This window comes from Marmota monax, unplaced genomic scaffold, assembly GCF_021218885.2.
Source record: "Marmota monax isolate L192 unplaced genomic scaffold, Marmota_monax_Labrador192_F-V1.1 WCK01_AAM20220418_F8-fsc00125, whole genome shotgun sequence".
NCBI lineage: Eukaryota > Metazoa > Chordata > Mammalia > Rodentia > Sciuridae > Marmota > Marmota monax.
This window is the reverse complement of record NW_026695235.1, coordinates 8,706,196-8,724,778: the sequence shown is the minus strand read 5'-3', so window position 1 is coordinate 8,724,778 and position 18,583 is coordinate 8,706,196. Positions and strand designations below refer to the sequence as shown.

General features: G+C 41.5%; 1 protein-coding gene and 1 non-coding gene across 3 annotated transcripts in view; one reads left to right on the top strand and one right to left on the bottom strand.

The window, feature by feature from the left end:
* Positions 1-18,583, bottom strand: part of Sh3bgr (SH3 domain binding glutamate rich protein) — a 57,942-nt gene that overhangs the window by 27,104 nt on the left and 12,255 nt on the right. For both annotated transcript variants that reach the window (XM_058577346.1, XM_046439080.2), the window contains exon 3: positions 8,084-8,164. In XM_058577346.1, the coding sequence (XP_058433329.1) occupies positions 8,084-8,164 (81 nt within the window). The remainder of the gene's footprint in view (positions 1-8,083; positions 8,165-18,583) is intronic.
* On the top strand, positions 7,853-7,955 carry LOC124089307 (U6 spliceosomal RNA). The gene has a single exon (XR_006850706.1). It is a non-coding gene; the product is annotated as a U6 spliceosomal RNA (small nuclear RNA).

Genomic DNA, 18,583 nt, shown 5'->3' with positions numbered 1-18,583 from the left:
GAGCTAAAACCAACCAGAGACAGACCAGTCCCACCCCTCCCTTTGGACACCACGGCAAGGAGCCTGGGGCCCGCCATAGCAGAGAGGTGATGTCACCGGAGTTGGGCTGACGGAACTCCTTCCCAGCGGAATCCACTTTAGCAGGCATACTCTACCACCACAAAGGAGAGACAACTGAGATATACAAAACCAAAACAAATTTATAGGAGAGAGCAGAAACACAGCAATCAAACAGAGCTGGAAACTAACATGAACAACATGAAAAAACAAGGGAAAAAAGGATTACAAACAATGCAGGACAACTTAAATCTACAGGAGGACCTAGAAGCATCAGAAACATGGATAGGGAAAGAACTCAAGGCATACCTAACTCAGAGGGAACAGAATATTAGAGAAGACATGAGACAGCAAGTCCAAGCAATGAAAGTATATTTTGAAAACGAATTAAACAAACAAATTCAAATGGCAAAGAACGAGCTTTACCAGGAGACAGAGATTTAAAAAAAAAATCAAACAGTAATCCTAGAAATGCAGGAAACTATAAACCAAATTAAAAACTCAAATGAGAATATTACAAATAGACTAGATCAAGTAGAAGTCAGAACATCAGATAATGAAGACAAAGTTTATCAACTTGAAAAGAATATAGTCAACACAGAAAGGATGCTTAAATCTCACGAGCAATCTATTCAAGAGATATGGGATGTCATAAAAAAACCAAACTTGAGAATCATGGGGATAGAAGAAGGTACAGAGGTTCAAACCAAAGGAATGGACAACCTATTAAATGAAATAATTCTAGAAAACTTCCCAGAGATGAAAGATGGAATGGATTGCCAAATCCTGGAAGCTTACAGGACCCCAAACATTCAAAACCGTAATAGACCAACTCCAAGACATATAATTATGAAGATAGCCAACATACAGAACAAGGAGAGAATATTAAAAGCTATGAGAGAAAGGAGGCAGATTACATTCAGGGGTAAACCAATTAGGTTAACGACTGATTTTTCATCACAGACTTTGAAAGACAGAAGATCCTGGAACAATGTATTTCAAAGGCTGAAAAATAATGGATTCCAACCAAGAATACTGTATCCAGCAAAATTAAGCTTCAGATTTGACAATGAAATTAAAATATTTCACGATAAACAAAAGCTGAAAGAATTCGCAGCCAGAAAACCAGCACCGCAAAGCATTTTGAGCAAAATACTACAAGAAGAGGAATTGAAAAATAGCGCCCAAAACTAACAGTGGGAGGTATCTCAGTAAAGGGGGAGAAAAATAACCAAAGAGGAAAAACTAGCCAAACTAAAATAAATAATTAAATAAACATGACTGGAATTACAAACCATATTTCAATTGTAACCTTAAATGTTAATGGCCTAAATTCACCAATCAAGAGACATAGGCTAGTAACCTGGATTAAAAAAACAAATCCAACAATATGCTGCCTTCAGGAGACGCATATGATAGGAAAAGACACACACAGGCTGAAGGTGAAAGGTTGGGAAAAATCATACCACTCACATGGCCCTCGGAAGCAAGCAGGAGTGGCCATACTCATATCGAATAAAATCAACTTCAAACCTAAGTTAATCAAAAGGGATAAAGAAGGACACTATATACTGTTAAAAGGAACCATCCACCAACAAGACATAACAATTATCAATTTGTATGCACCAAACAATGGTGCTGCAACGTTCATAAAACAAACTCTCCTCAAGTTCAAGAGTCAAATAGACCATAACACAATAATTATGGGTGACTTCAACACACCGCTCTCTCCATTGGACAGATCCTCCAGACAAAAGCTGAATAAAGAAACTATAGAACTCAATAACACAATCAATAACCTAGACTTAACCGACATATATAGAATATATCAACCATCATCAAGTGGATACACGTTCTTCTCAGCAGCACATGGATCCTACTCAAAGATAGACCATGTATTATGCCATAGGGCAACTCTTAGTAAATATAAAGGTGTGGAGATAATACCATGCACCATATCTGATCATAATGGAATGAAACTGGAAATCAATGATAAAAGAAGGAAGGAAAAATCCTGCATCACCTGGAAAATGAACAATATGTTACTGAATGATCAATGGGTTACAGAAGACATAAAGGAGGAAATAAAAAAATTCTTAGAGATGAATGACAATACAGACACAACATACCAGAATCTATGGGACACAATGAAAGCAGTTTTAAGACGGAAATTCATTTCCTGGAGTTCTTTCCTCAAAAAAAGAAAAAAACCAACAAATAAATGAACTCACACTACACCTCAAAACCCTAGAAAAGGAAGAGCAAAACAACAGCAAATGTAGTAGAAGACAAGAAATAATTAAAATCAGAGCAGAAATCAACGAAATTGAAACAAAAAAAAACCATTGAAAAAATTGATAAAACTAAAAGTTGGTTGAAAAAATAAATAAGATCGACAGGCCCTTAGCCATGCTAACGAAGAGAAGAGGAGAGAGAACTCAAATTACTAACATACGGGATGAAAAAGGCAATATCACAACAGACACTACAGAAATACAGAAGATAATTAGAAAGTATTTTGAAACCCTATATTCCAATAAAATAGAAGATAGTGAAGATATCGATAAATTTCTTAAGTCATACGATCTGCCCAGATTGAGTCAGGAAGACACACACAATTTAAACAGACCAATAACAAAGGAAGAAATAGAAGAAGCCATCAAAAAACTACCAACCAAGAAAAGCCCTGGACCGGATGGGTATACAGCGGAGTTTTACAAAACCTTCAAAGAAGAATTAATACCAATACTTTTCAAGCTATTTCAAGAAATATAAAAAGAAGGAGCTCTTCCAAATTCATTCTATGAGGCCAACATCACCCTGATCCCGAAACCAGACAAAGACACTTCAAAGAAAGAAAACTACAGACCAATATCTCTATTGAACTTGGATGCAAAAATTCTCAATAAAATCCTGGCGAATCGAATACAAAAACATATCAAAAAAATTGTGCACCAGGATCAAGTAGGATTCATCCCTGGGATGCAAGGTTGGTTCAATATACGGAAATCAATAAATGCTATACACCACATCAATAGACTTAAAGATAAGAACCATATGATCATCTCGATAGATGCAGAAAAAGCATTCGACAAAGTACAGCATCCCTTTATGTTCAAAACACTAGAAAAACTGGGGATAACAGGAACTTACCTCAACATTGTAAAAGCTATATATGCTAAACCTCAGGCTAGCATCATCCTAAACAGAGAAAAACTGAAGGCATTCCCTCTAAAATCTGGAACAAAACAGGGATGCCCTCTCTCACCACTTCTATTCAATTTAGTTCTTGAAATACTAGCCAGAGCAATTAGACAGACAAAAGAAATTAAAGGCATAAAAATAGGAAAAGAAGAACTTAAATTATCACTATTTGCGGATGATATGATAATATATCTAACAGACCCAAAAGGGTCTACAAAGAAACTGCTAGAGTTAATAAATGAATTCAGCAAAGTGGCAGGATATAAAATCAACACACATAAATCAAAGGCATTCCTGTATATCAGCAACAAAACTTCTGAAATGGAAATGAGGAAAACCACTCCATTGACAATATCCTCAAAGAAAATAAGATACTTGGGAATCAACCTAACAAAAGAGGTGAAAGATTTATACAATGAAAACTACAGAACCCTAAAGAGAGAGATAGAAGAAGATCTTAGAAGATGGAAAAATGTACCCTGTTCATGGATAAGCAGAACTAACATCATCAAAATGGCGATATTACCCAAAGTTCTCTACAGGTTTAATGCGATGCCAATCAAAATCCCAACAGCATTTCTTGTAGAAGTAGATAAAGCAATCATGAAATTCATATGGAAAAACAAAAGACCCAGAATAGCAAAAGCAATTCTAAGCAGGAAGTGTGAATCTGGAGGTATAGCGATACCAGATTTCAAACTGTACTACAGAGCAATAGTAACAAAAACAGTATGGTACTGATAAAGGGGCTAAAAGCATGCAATGGAGGAAGGATAGCATCTTCAACAAATGGTGCTGGGAAAACTGGAAATCCATATGCAACAAAATGAAGCTGAACCCCTTTCTCTCGCCATGCACAGAAGTTAACTCAAAATGGATCAAAGAGCTTGATATCAAATCAGAGACTCTGCGCCTGATAGAAGTAAAAGTTGGCTCTGATCTACATATTGTGGGGTCGGGCTCCAAATTCCTTAATAGGACGCCCATAGCCCAAGAGTTAATAACAAGAATAAACAAATGGGACTTACTTAAACTAAAAAGTTTTTTCTCAGCAAGAGAAACAATAAGAGAGGTAAATAGATAGCCTACATCCTGGGAACAAATTTTTACCCCTCACACTTCAGATAGAGCCCTAATATCCAGAATATACAAAGAACTCAAAAAATTAAACAATAAGATAAAAAATAACCCAATCAACAAATGGGCCAAGGACCTGAACAGACACTTCTCAGAGGAGGACATACAATCAATCAACAAGTACATGAAAAAATGCTCACCATCTCTAGCAGTCAGAGAAATGCAAATCAAAACCACCCTAAGATACCATCTTACTCCAGTAAGATTGGCAGCCATTATGAAGTCAAACAACAATAAGTGCTGGCGAGGATGTGGGGAAAAGGGTACACTTGTACACTGCTGGTAGGACTGCAAATTGGTGAGGCCAATTTGGAAAGCAGTATGGAGATTCCTGGGAAAGCTGGGAATGGATCCACCATTTGATCCAGCTATAACCCTTCTCGGACTATTCCCTGAGGATCTTAAAAGAGCGTACTATAGGGATACTGCCACATCAATGATCATAGCAGCACAATTCACAATAGCTAGACTGTGGAACCAACCTAGATGCCCTGCAATAGATGAATGGATAAAAAAAAATGTGGCATTTATACACAATGGAGTATTACGCAGCACTAAAAAATGACAAAATCATGGAATTTGCAGGGAAATGGATGGCATTAGAGCAGATTATGCTAAGCGAAGCTAGCCAATCCTTAAAAAACAAATGCCAAATGTCTTCCTTGATATAAAGAGAGCAACTAAGAACAGAACAGGGAGGAAGAGCATGAGGAAAAGATTAACATTAAACAGAGACGAGTGGGAGGACAGAAAGGGAGAGAGAAGGGAAATCGTATGGAAATGGTAGGAGACCCTCAATGTTACACAAAATTACATATAAGAGGTTGTGAGGGGAAAGGGGGGGGAACAAGGGAGAGAATTGAGCAACAGCAGATGAGGTAGAGAGGGAAGATGGGAGGGGAGGGGAGGGGGGATAGTAGGGGATAGGAAAGGTAGAAGAATACAACAGTCACTAATATGCCATTTTGTAAAAATGTGAATGTGTAACCGATGTGATTCTGCAATTTGTATTTGGGGTAAAAATGGGAGTTCATAACCCACTTGAGTCAAATGTATGAAAGATGATATGTCATGAGCTTTGTAATGTTTTGAACAACCAATAAAAAAAAATAAAAAATAAAAAAGTATTTATTTTTTAGTTTTCAGTGGCCACAACATCTTTGTTTGTATGTGGTGCTGAGGATCGAACCCGGTCCACCCGCATGCCACGCAAGCGCGCTACCGCTTGAGCCACATCCCCAGCCCTCAAAACATCCTGTTGTATATAATAAATATTAATTTGTCAATAAAAAATATAAAATATCAAAAAAATACATGCTGAGTTACAAAACCATACTTAAGATGAAACTTCATCAGACTAAATTCCCTTCATAGCACAATAAAATCAAAAGCAATTTTTTAAAAATAGAACCTAATGTTCTCAGATCAAGGAGATTAAACACACTCATCTCTGAACAGTGAGGTTGATCTACCATGGCATAGTAGGATAAATGGTATAATCCTCTGACAGAACAATTTGGTGGCTCATTTCAAATCCATAATAATATTTGTGCACTTTGTCTCACTAAAAGGGTTACTGGGGATTTATCCTAAGGAAATACCCCAAAAGAAAGAACACTATTTCCCTGCCACAATCACTGCAGAGTTATTTATAATTTAAAAAATCAAAGGTTCAAAATTATAAGCAGAGAACAGAAAATTATGTTACATTTACACAATAAAATGTTTTACAAACTATTTAAACAATAGTATGAGCTTGTAATTGCATAAAAAATTTATGATACATTAATAAGTAAAAATTAAAAGTATAGGAATGAATAAGCCAATTATGATACAATGTGATAGAGTATTTGAGAAAAGTTTTAAGTGTCATGAAGACTAGAGCCATACCATTAAAAAGAAAGAAAGAAAGAAATCCTAATGCTATAAAAAAGACAATAGGAAGAAGAAACATTGCAAAGGGAAGAAATGCAGAAATGTGATTCCTGGGATTTGCTGTGAGTAGGGAGAGAATACATTTTTCTACTCTGACTCTCTCCCTTTGAATCTAGGTGCAGAAGGTGGCTCTAAGAATTTGACCTATGACCTAAGCTTAAAAAAAAAAACTTTCTTTTCAAAGTTTTGCCACTTTTTTTTGTTTTTTGTTTGTTTGTACCAGGTATTGAACCCAGGGACGCTTAACCACTGAGCCACATCCCAACCCCTTTTATATTTTATTTAGAGACAGGGTCTTGCTGAGTTGCTTAGGGCCTTGCTAAATTGTTGAGGCTGGCTTTGAACTCACGATCCTCCTGCCTCTGCTTCCCAAGCCACTGGGATTAAAGATGCACACCACCATGCCTGGCCTTGCCACATTATTATTGACCTGGGACAGCAAAGTCACTTTGTTTAGAAAACCCCCTAATAGGCCTTTGGACATAAACCAGACTCTCCCCTCCCACCACAAGGTCTGGAGGGAGGGGACTGGGAAGTGGTGGGAATATGGGAGATAGATGGCTATTGAGAGAGAGAACCTGGCAGAGAGGAGAAGGAAGAACCATCTAGAAGGAAGCGAGGAGAGGGGAAGCCAGTTCGGGTGGCAGGCAGGCACCAGAGGGACTCTGCGAACTTCCCAAGTGGGAACTGAATTCAGTGAATGAGTCTTGGCTGAGGCAAGTGGAGCAGTGGCCATCCCCCCCAGGTGAAATGGGCAATCCACACAGGACATCCAGATGGTGGCCTTGGCTTCACTAGAGTGATTTCCTATTTAATTATATGTGTTCAAAGATGAGATGACACTCAAGGAAACAACCTGATGGGACAGGATCTGGCTTGTGCTTGAGTCTAGCTCTTGCTTTTCCCTTGTTTATCCACTAAAAAGCAAGTTCAGAGCATTTTTTTTAAAGAGAAAGTGAGAGAGAGAGAGAGAATTTTAATATTTATTTTTTAGTTTTTGGCAGACACAACGTCTTTGTTTGTATGTGGTGCTGAGGATCGAACCCGGGCCGCACGCATGCCAGGCAAGCACACTACCGCTTGAGCCACATCCCCAGCCCAAGCTCAGAGCATTTTAAGTAGAAATGATTAACCTAAGGGCATCTATTATTATGAAATTAACATAAGCTATATGAGAAGCAAATTCATAACAAAATAATTTCATAAACACAAGCTAGGAATTCTTAGTTTCACATATTTTATGAATACACTTAAGATTATTTTTTGTTTTTTGGTTTTGGTTTTGGTTTTGCAATGCTGGATCAAACCCAGGCCTCACAAATGCCCGGTACGCTCTCTACCACTGAACTGTATCCTCAGCCCTAACATTTCTTAAGTTTCTTAAGTTTTATAAAATTTACTATAAAATGGTGAAAACATCAAAAATATAAAAAGCATAACTTTGTTTTAGTAAATATTCTGCATTATCACTAGGGGAAAGAATCTCTCAGAATATGGTATGCTACAATCATGTTAGCTCTTGCTTTGGCAACACATATACCCAAACAGAAACAATATAGAAAAGACTAGCATGGTCTCTGTAGGAGGCTGACAGGCAAATTCATGAAGCATTTCATAAATTTCACAAAATTTGTGAAACTTTTGTGATTTTGTAATTTGAAGATCACCATTTACTAACCGGTGTTGTCTGCCAATTTCTGTCTTCCTTTATCATACCCTGCACTGAGCCCCAATGGGGGACCAAGCTTACCTTTGAGCCCGGAGGGGGAGCCAAGCCAAGGAAGGAATAGATAATATTCTCTTCTTTTGCAGAGAAGAAGGAGTCAAAATCCTGGAAACAAAGAAAGGAAATGTTTAAACCCACTGTACACTGTGAGCCAATATATTGACATAAATGTGTCCTTTTTATTTATTATCGTTAGTTAGAAACTAAAATATAAGGTTATCCCAGATTACTTTGTCAAAGATGACTAAGCCCAAAAGTTAAGAAATTTAAGCATATACTTTACATCTGCTTTCACACAGATGTGCCAATATAGCACAGTGAAAATTCACACACACACACACACACACACACACACACTCACATACACAACTGTATGCTCAGGAATTGCTGGCAGGATTCAAGTACATACAGTAAATGGCTTTTCCAAAAGTCTTACATCTTTAACTGGTTTAGTTCTCACTTGTAGCTTTGGACCCCAATCAGTCTCGACAGACCACACAGGATTTCCCTCCTGCTACCATGGGGCTCTGGGAGCCCAGACCCAACCCGTGGCCCCAGACTGAAATCTGATGCTCGTGAAGCTGCACCCCACCTAGGCCCCAACAGGGTCAGTCCTTGGCGCAGGCCCAGCCCTACACCTACTCTCCAGTAATGGGATTGTCAGTAGCTCAGAGGAGGTTTTCAATGATTAAAACATAAAAGATACCCTCCAGACTGCTTTAGTTCTACCATCTTTATCATCAGGGATGAGAAGCCATCTCAGCAGCATGACAGAAGGACTCACAGTTCCAACAGGACAGGGCTCAACCAGCTCGGCTACAGCTTTGCCTACCCCACTCTTAGGGTGTTTCAGGAAGCTTAAAGCCAAATCCCCACCGCAGTTAGAGGGAAGAAACTGTTACATATTCCTGTGTATTCATCTCTTCCAAAGCGCTGTCACTCTCACTCAATTCTTTTATACTGAATGCACTTTTGGGAACTGCCTCCATTCTTGGTTGAAGGGAATAAAGTATCATAGTGGCCTCCAGCCCCACCCACCAAGCCCCAGCCTGCGTGCTGGTGAGTGCACTAGCTGGGACTGTGGCCCAAGGCAGGGCTTATGTACCAACCTCGTTACTCTGACCTGAAGATTTGGGTGTTTGAGGCATTAAGGTAGGAGCCTTAGCTGTCCATGTAATTGTCATCGATATGTCTGGAACCACGAACTACAATGACAGTAATCGTGGAACTCTGTTTCTGAAAACACTAACAGCTGAACGCCTGCAAGGAGAATTTTGTGCTGTTGCAGTTGTGGCTGATGACATGGAGTTCAGAGCACGTGTTCTCACCCTTAGCAGCGCCTATGTACAGCGCTTCCCGTGAGGCGAGGGGCGGACAGGGCTTCAGAAGCGGAAACAGATGTTCTCCATCCTGGTATATCCCAAGAGGTCCTAAGTGACATGTGCACACCAAGGCCTAAAAAGCCACTAACTTAATGATGTCATCATCTGTCCTATCTGGGGAGATTCTTGGTATCCAGAAGTTTTTTAAATAAACTCTCTTCTCAATTCTTTGTATCCAGAGTTTTTTTTTTTTTTTAATAAACTCTCTTCTCAGAAGTATGATGTGTCTAGTGCTGATGAAAACAATGGTCAACCAATAAGAAAGCATTGTCTCAAAATGCATCACCCCCTTGGAAGTGCTGCAGACACCCAGGATGAAGAATGGAAGAAACCAGAGATCAGGATGACAGAGTGCACAGACATCTATACCCCAGAGCCAGGGGGACCAAAATTGTCCTGGGACAAAGCCCAGGGTGCAGGCAGTGATTTGAAAGAGCTGGGGAAAGCCAGGCATGGTGGTGCACACCTGTAATCCTAGCAGCTCGGGAGGCTAAGGCAGGAGGATCACAAGTCTGAGCTACTTAGTGAGGCCCTAAGCAATTTAGAAAGACCCTGTCTCAAAATAAAATATAAAATGGATGTGGCTCAGTAACTCAGCACCCCTGGGTTTAATCCCTGATACCAAAAAAAAAAAAAAAAGAGAGAGAGAGAGAGAGAGCGAGTGAGCTGGGGAGCAAGAGGTTTAGAAAAGTACACTGATACAGGCAGGACGTAGAATCCATGGTGCCCTGAAATCAGCAGGCCCAGGGTGCAGATCCTCAAGCCCTGACACTTGTGATGAGCACTGATGAGCAGACGTGAGGTGCCTGATAGCAGCCAGTGACCAAAGGTGCATCTGGCTTTCTGGTCACCCTCAGGAGCAAATGGGAAGATATTTCCTGGTGAAGGCAGGTTGAAGAAGCTTAAAAACTCCACAGGGAGGACAGGCCATTTGATTGTGAAATGTGCCAGAGCCCACTGGACGAACACCTGATAGCCCACATCCACACGCGGTGCATGTCCCCCAGACACCACTGATCAGCATCTCAAGACGGGAGGAAGCATGGAAGAAGCCACAGTGGTTTCCCTGCCATCCGTGCCCGTGCCCCAGGACCAGACAAGAGGTCCAGAGGGAAAAGCCCTTGTGTGGCCCCTGCACTGAAGCACTTGCCAAGGCTTCTGACCCAAACAGCACAAGGACAACAAGCTCCGTGAAAAGAAGCGAGTTCCCAGGGCCATCCAGGGACAACCCCAGGCAGAGCAGCAGTCAGAAAGAGCCCGTCACTAGAACAAGGGGAAGGAGCGCTGAGTTGCTCAACGCCTCACCATTGCCAAGGCTGGCTTTGAACTTGTGATCCTCCTGCCTCAGCCGCTGGGATTACAGGCCTGCACCACGGTGCCCGGCTCGCTGTTCTGTTTTTAACTCCTCTGCACTCACCATGCTGGAGAGCACGCTGTGCCAAGTAATCGCTGAGGAAATTGATTTCCTGGTCATCATAATTACATGTGACTGTCATCAAAACTGTTTTAATAACTGAATAAAAGTACTGCCCATAGATACAGAAAACATTGGTGGGTGGTCGGTCAAGAACACTGCACAACTGGGAAATGCAGAATGGTATCAGAGTTATATTTGACTTGCCAATTTTTTATGTCACTAGTTTTCATAGTTTTGTCAACAAATCATAATTTCCTCACTGAAGTGTTTCTTTGTACATTTTTTCTCTCCTCTTTTTTTAAAGCCAGGCATGGTGGCACTGGAATCTCAGCTAATCAGGAGGCTGAGGCAAGAGGATGGCAAGTTTGAGGCCAACCTGGGCAACTCAGTGAGACCCCGTCTCAAAATAAAAAACCAAGAGAACTGGAAATCTAGCTCAGCAGTTCAGCATCCCTGGGTTCAATCCCCAGTGCCTGGAAACATCACTTTTAACTGACAGATAAAAATTGTACATATTTATGGGTTCCAGTGGGACATTTCAATTACATGTAAACAAGGTGTAATGCTCAGATCAGGGTAACTGGTATAGCCGTCACCTCAAACAGTCATCATTTCTTGGTTGGGAACATCCTCACTACCATTAACTAGCACAGTGGCAATCGCCTCTAGTCCCAGCTATTCAGAGGCTGAGACGGGGATTACTTGAGGCCAGGAGTTTAAAGGCAGCATGGGCAACACAGCAAGACCCCATCAAAAAGAAAAGGGAAAGACGGGAACAGAAAAGGGAAGGGAGGGAAGGAAAATGCCACTAAAGCTGTCAACCGTACTTACCCTACCGGCTGTGGAACACGGGAAATTATTCCTCCTGACCAACTCACCCCTGTACCCATGTCCTCCTTCTCCACACCTCCCCACCCCTCCTAGCCTCTGGAAACCACTGTTCTCACTATTGTGAGTTCTCTGTCCATGCTGGCGGCCCCTGTGTCTACCCTGAAAGCTGCAGTCACATACCAAAGGCGGAGCACACCCACCAGGATGCGGGAGGTCTAGGGGCTGAGATGTTAGGTCCCCCTTACTTGGGGCACTGCTACTCTGCCTACTCTGCAGGGACCTGTGGAGTGCACCAGAGGGGAACAGGGTAGAAAAGGCTCTCAGAGACACAATTCTCACATGTGCAACAATTCTAAGACTTCCTGGATCTAAAAAAACCCTTGATTGATTTTGAAATTGGATTAGTGTTTAGCCTCAGAATTAGGGCATGAATAGAAATGCTTCTTCAGATGCATTTATGCAGATAAACAATGTCATCAGGCTTTTGGGCTCTCCGAGACTCATCTTTAAAGCAGATGTGCCGGGCATGGTGGCGCACACCTGTATTCCCAGCAGCTCAGGAGGCTGAGACAGGAGGATTTCGAGTTCAAAGCCAGCCTCAGCAATTTAGCAAGGCCCAAAGCAACTCAGTGAGATTCTGACTCTAAATAAAATATTTTTTTAAAAAGGGCTGGGGATGTGGCTCAGTGCCCCTGTGTTCAATCCCCAGTACCAAAAAAAAAAAAGAGAGAGAGAGAGAGAGATCAAGTATTTCAAGTAAAAGCAAACAGCTGTATATGGGAGGTGGTCTCGCTGAATGACTGGCATTCTCCTTCCCGTGATCAGAAGAGGCTCTGTCGGTCACTTTAGTAGTGACCTAGACATTGACTGCCCCATCCTCGAGGTAGCGGAATGTGTATTCCTTCATGCATAGGTGTGCCTTCCTGCAACCCCATGGATCGAGCTACGCTCACCTGTTCCTTTGTGATATTACCCCCTTGCCTTTTTTGGGATAGAATGTTGCATGGAAACGCCCTTTGTGTGTCCCCTTCTCTTGCTCTGCCTTTGGGTGTGGCCTTCCTAGATGTCAGTCAACCTGCTGACAGTGGACATCATGAAGCTAGACTCTGCCCCCTGAACCCTGACCCCTGGCCTCATTTGAGTGGCTTCTCCTCAGTAAAAGGGGTCAGCACATGCTCTCTTGCTCTCTTTTTCCTCGGATCCTTAAGGTCAGCGGAGCCATCACAGGACCCAAAGAAAAAGGTCTCTCTGTCTCTTGTGTGGTTACTTCGTGCAGCCCAGTTCCCCTGGAGCGACCCTGAGTATTTTTGTCGTGAGGAACACAACAGCTTTACTTCTTTTGCACATTGGATGAAATAATTTTCATTGGCAACAATCATTAGACTCTTCACCAGTATTAAAGATGGTCAGACCAAATGTTTGTTTTTGAGGTATATTCCATCACTGAGTATAGTTTTAAATAGAAGTTGCCCTTTTTAGCAGTAAATCAGAATTGTAAGCCCTGTTCCCATTTTAACATACTAAATATTCTTTTAACCATTTCTTCAGGAATATATTGAAACTCCAACAATAGTATGAGTTGTGTTCTATAATGAAGTGTCACTCAATTATTTTAAGATATTTGTAATTATAGAAAATTCAACTTTCAAAATTCATTTCTGGTTGCTAGGGGGTTTTTTTTTACATAAAAAAGAATTTCGTTTGGTAACTTGTTGCAGTAACACCTGTCATTACCCTGTAGAAAAATTCTGTTTTTTAAATTGGTGTCTATGTTAACCCCCAGATCATAGGACAAAGATGCTACCTTTTAAGAAATGTATTTATTAATAAAATATTTAGCTTTGTTTAAAATTAATTTCTTTCCTCAAAAGGTATTCCTTCTGTATGGAGACTGGTCCTGTCCCTGTGTCTGCCCACTGGTAATGGAAGGAAGGCTGGCTGCTCTTACTAGCTGTTTGAACCACATCAAAGAAAAAGTGGTTAACATTTTTCCCACAGCTACTACAACAAACCATACTTTGAGCTTTCATTTTCTATATAAAAGAAAATATACTTCCTATTTTTATACCTTTATTTTATTTATTTATTTTTATGTGGTGCTGAGGATCGAACCTAGGACCTTGCAGGTGCTAGGTGAACATTCTATCGCTGAGCCACAACCCCAACCCCACTTCTATTTTTTTAAGGAAAGATTACATGAGACAATGCACTAGTACTAAGGAAATGTGAAAAAGAAACAGATACCATTTTCCAAAAATTCCACAGATAGAAGATCTGACAACTTCTCTAGCTTGCAGCTAAGTAAGGTCTTCTCATGGTTGAGTAAATTATCTTTTGCTTCAATTTAGGGCCATGCAACTTCTTCAGAATTTTGTGGGGCTGAAGAACAAGTGGTATTGTCTTCTGACTTGATGCTGGCCAACCAGGAAACCCTGAGTGTAAAAGGGTTTCGACTTCCAGTTCTGCTAACATGGAAGACCAGATGCCCTGAATACTGTCTCAAAAAAAAACAACCTTTTTTAAGCCAGATTTAGGGGAAAAGTACAAATACGTTGCTGAACTGGCATAAAAGGAAGGATGGCAGCCATTCAAGAGCATGAGCAGAGCTCACCACCCAAAGGGCAGGCCCCACCTTCCCAGAGCCAACCAGGGAGGGGGTGGAGAGGGAGCCAGAGCCAGCAGGCGGGGAGTGCGTGAAACACGCTCACACACACTCCCTTACCCTTGCACACACCAACACATACTCACACACCTCACACATGCATGCTCATTGATACAGACCACACACTCATACCGATTCACACACCTACACTCACATGTTCACAATTACACTCACACTCACGATCACATACATCCACACACTCATACACTTATGCCCATACTCACACCACACACACACACACACACACACACACAACACTGTTGTCATCACATGATAGGAGGAGTAGCACAGGGCATTTCACACACATACACACTCAGACACACACACACTCACATTCACACACAACACTGCTATCACTGTGTTAGCGGTAGCAGCAGCAGACTATATGGGTGGGTGGGCACCAGGAGCTGGGTGGGCACCTTGGCCCCACAGTGTCCCTCCAGCACCCTCTAAGACAAAGCTTGGCCCTGCGCTCACTACAAAGGAGAACACCGAGGATCCTGCTCCACCATCACAGGGGAGGGATCAACACTTGGAGTTAGAGCACAGAGGCAATAAATCAATAAATCAATGACTGGCCACCAAGATTAAAAAAGAAGCAGCACTCCCCAGCTGAGTTAGGAGGCCAGCCTACTCTTCCGGACACCAGAATTAGAAAGACTATGACTGCACACGATGCCCTTCAAACACAGAGACAAAGAATCCTAGCTAGATTACCAGCCCAAACCTTCCATATGCAGAAAGTCAGCACGTTACAACCAAGCCGAGTTTCATCAGAAACAAAACGATTTAACACCAGAAATCCATGGGTATAGTTCATTCCACTTATAGATTATAAAGGATAAACTATTTAGATACAAAGAAAAAACTATCAGTAAGACTGAATATCTATTCACAGTATGTGTTCATGTTTTAGTAAACTAGGTGCAGTGTTTAGATCTTAAATGTGCCCCAAACACCAGGAGATAAAGGCTTAGGCCCCAGCTCAGCACTATCCAGAAGTGGTAGAAATTTAAAGAGGTGGGACCCAGAGGGAGGTCTTCCAGTCATTAGGAGTGTGCCCTTGAGGGGGAGAGTGTGACCCAGCCCCTCTTCGACTGCTCTTGCCCATCATGGCCATGACATAAGCAGCTCCCTCCACCAGCACTCCCTGCCATGATATGATGCTTTGCTGGAGGCCCAAAAGCAACAGGGCCAACTGGCCATGGACTGAAACCTCCGAAACTCAGAACCAAAATACTTTTTAAGCTTATTATCTCAGGTATTCTGTTGCAGTAATAAAACGGTGACTAACACACTAGGGAAGTAATCTGATAAAGGCAAGCTATACAAAACTTTATAAAAAACAATCATACCTAATGGGGAAATACTGAAAACATTCTTCAAAATGAAAAACAAGTCCTATTATGATCATTTCTGTTCAATATTATTTTTAAAACCCCTCTTTAGTATAGTAAGCCAAGAAATGAAGGGAATAATTGTAAAGAGATAAACAAAATTGCCCTTAAATAATATATATACTTATTTATTTACATATGTATTTACTAATCTACAGATAAATTATTGCAGCTAAGAGTTTAGCAAGGTTGCTGGATAGAAATATTAATATGAATTTTTTTTGTACTGGAGATGGAACCCTGGGGAACTCAACCACTGAGCCACTGTTTTGTATTTTATCTAGAGACAGGGTCTCTCTGGGTTGCTTAGGGCCTCGCTAAGTTGCTGAGGCTGGCTTTGAACTCGCAATCCTCCTGTCTCGGCCTCCCCAGCCACTGGGGTTACAGGAGTGTGCCACCACTCCTCACTGAAATGTTGTTTTTATATAACAACAATCAGGAATAAAATGTAATCTGAAAAAAAAAAAAAGAGATGGCATAAAAAATGTGAAGTGCCTCAAAAAAAATGAGAAAATGTCAACATTACAGAAGATATAAATAAGTGATGCTACATAGACATGCCCTTGGATTGGATATGTCTATAAGAAAAGTATCCTAAATACCAGTTCTTCTCAAATTGATCTTCTGAAGTATAGATTCAATACTTTTTCAATCAAAATTCCAGCAGGAACCAAACAAGATAATCTAAAATGACAAGGCAAAGAGCTAAGAATAACAAAGACAGGCAGAAGAATTGGGTGGCAAGTCTCATTTAAATTTATGATCATCAAGACAGATTGCATTAGAGCATAAACAGACATAATGTTCATGAATAGGCAATATGCAATATGAAAATGATTATGACAAAGTTGGTATTGCAAACACATAAAAATAGATGGATTGTGTTTTTTTTTCTTTCTTTTTTTTTTGTTGTTGTTGTTGGGGGGGGGGGGATTGAACCCAGGGCCTTGTGCATGCAAAGCAAGCACTTTACCAACTGAGCTATATTCCCAGCACCAGGATGCATTGTTTAATAAATGTGGAAATGGGAAGGACGAGGTAGAGCTCAGTAATAGGGTCTACCCTAGTATGCAGAGGACCTGGGTTCCTTCCCCAGCACAGAAAAAAAAATGTGGATGAGACAATTGGTCATCCAGATTTAAAACTGCAGTTACATTTCTACTTCACACCACTCACAAAGAATACTAATTTTAAGTCCACTGAAGAAGTAAATATGAAACCAAAAATTATCAAAATTTAGAAGACAGTCCAGGAGAACATAATTTTGGTTTCAAGTTAGAAAAGAGTCAAAAGGCGAGCCATGAGCAGAGAGAAGACGTGTGCAGCACACAGGCAACAGGAGACACACTGCACAGAGAAGCTCTGCCCATGGCAAGCGAAAGTCAAAACATACCAAAGCTACACAGAAGGGGACATGGAATAAGACACATGGCTGCTCACTCCTTAGTAACCAAGGAAATCAAAGCCACTCCACACCAACCAGGTTTCCAACAATGTCAAAGCTGGACAGTGCTACCCGCGGAGAAGGCGTGAAGCGCTGTGACTCTGACCCACTGCTGGTGGGAGTGCGTCTGGCACATCTGGCAGATCCAGCTAAGAAAACACCTGAAACCATCTATCAAGGCCAAACATGCCATAGCAACGACCCAGAGGACACTCTCCTACTAAAGGACCAAGAGAAACACGTCACCAGCAGCACTGTAGAACAGGCTTGTGTCACAGGTGTAACAGCCAAAAGCTAGAAACCACACCAGGAGCCTCTCCAGAGCAGGGACAACGAAGAAACCAACCACTAAGAAACACAGAGGCACTTTAAAGTATGTGGGGAAAAGAAACAGACCAAAGAACACCCAGAGTATGAGTGTGTGTGTGTATAAAATTCAAAACTAAATAATACATCCTTTAGGTGTGCACACCTGGGAGACAGAGGAAAGGAAGGGAAGGCAGACACACAGTCCCTCGAGTGGCCATATCTGCAGAGGGAGGGGAACGCTAGGGGCCTAGGGAACTCAGTGGGCCTCTACATTTTTGATGACATCACATTTCAACTGAGTAATATGTTTTTTTGTTTTTTGTTTGTTTCTTGGTACCGGGAATTGAATTCAGGGGCACTTAACCACTGAGCCACATCCCCAGCCTTATTTTGTATTTTATTTAGAGACAGGGTCTTGTTAAGTTGCTTGACACAATATCTTTATTTTATTTTTATGTGGGCTGAGGATCGAACCCAGTGCCTCACACGTGCTAGGCAAGTGCTCTACCATTTGAACCACAACCCCAGCCCAGCACCTCGCTTTTGCTGAGACTGGCTTTGAACTCACAATCCTCCTGCCTCAGCCTCCAGAGCCACTGGGATTACAGACATGCACCACCACGCCAGGCTGTCTCATTTTTCTTCAAACTACATGTTTTTATCATAGATGGTAAATTTCAAAATAAATTCTTAAGAACATAAAATCGTTTGTTCAGTAACAATTGTATGCTGAGCAGCCCTCTCCCCACCCTAATTGGGCATGCTTTCTGTCCTCCTTACGTCCCTGATGCACAGTGATGCTCCCCTCTCAGCTCAACGGCTGCCTTGGAGCCAGGGAGGCATACAAGCCCTTTCCTGGACTAAGGGTGCAGATTCTGACACACATCTGCTACTTACAGCAGTCCTCCCTGCAAGGTGACCTGCCCCTGACAGTGCCTGCTTAACTCCTCCTCTCCCCCTTCTACAACAGTTGTCTGCCTCAGCTCCCAGATAATAAATATCCTCATCTGTTCTGCTGAGAGCAGCAGGAGTTCAAACGCAGGGCACAATGATACTCAGGACTCTCTCTGACATCCAGTCCC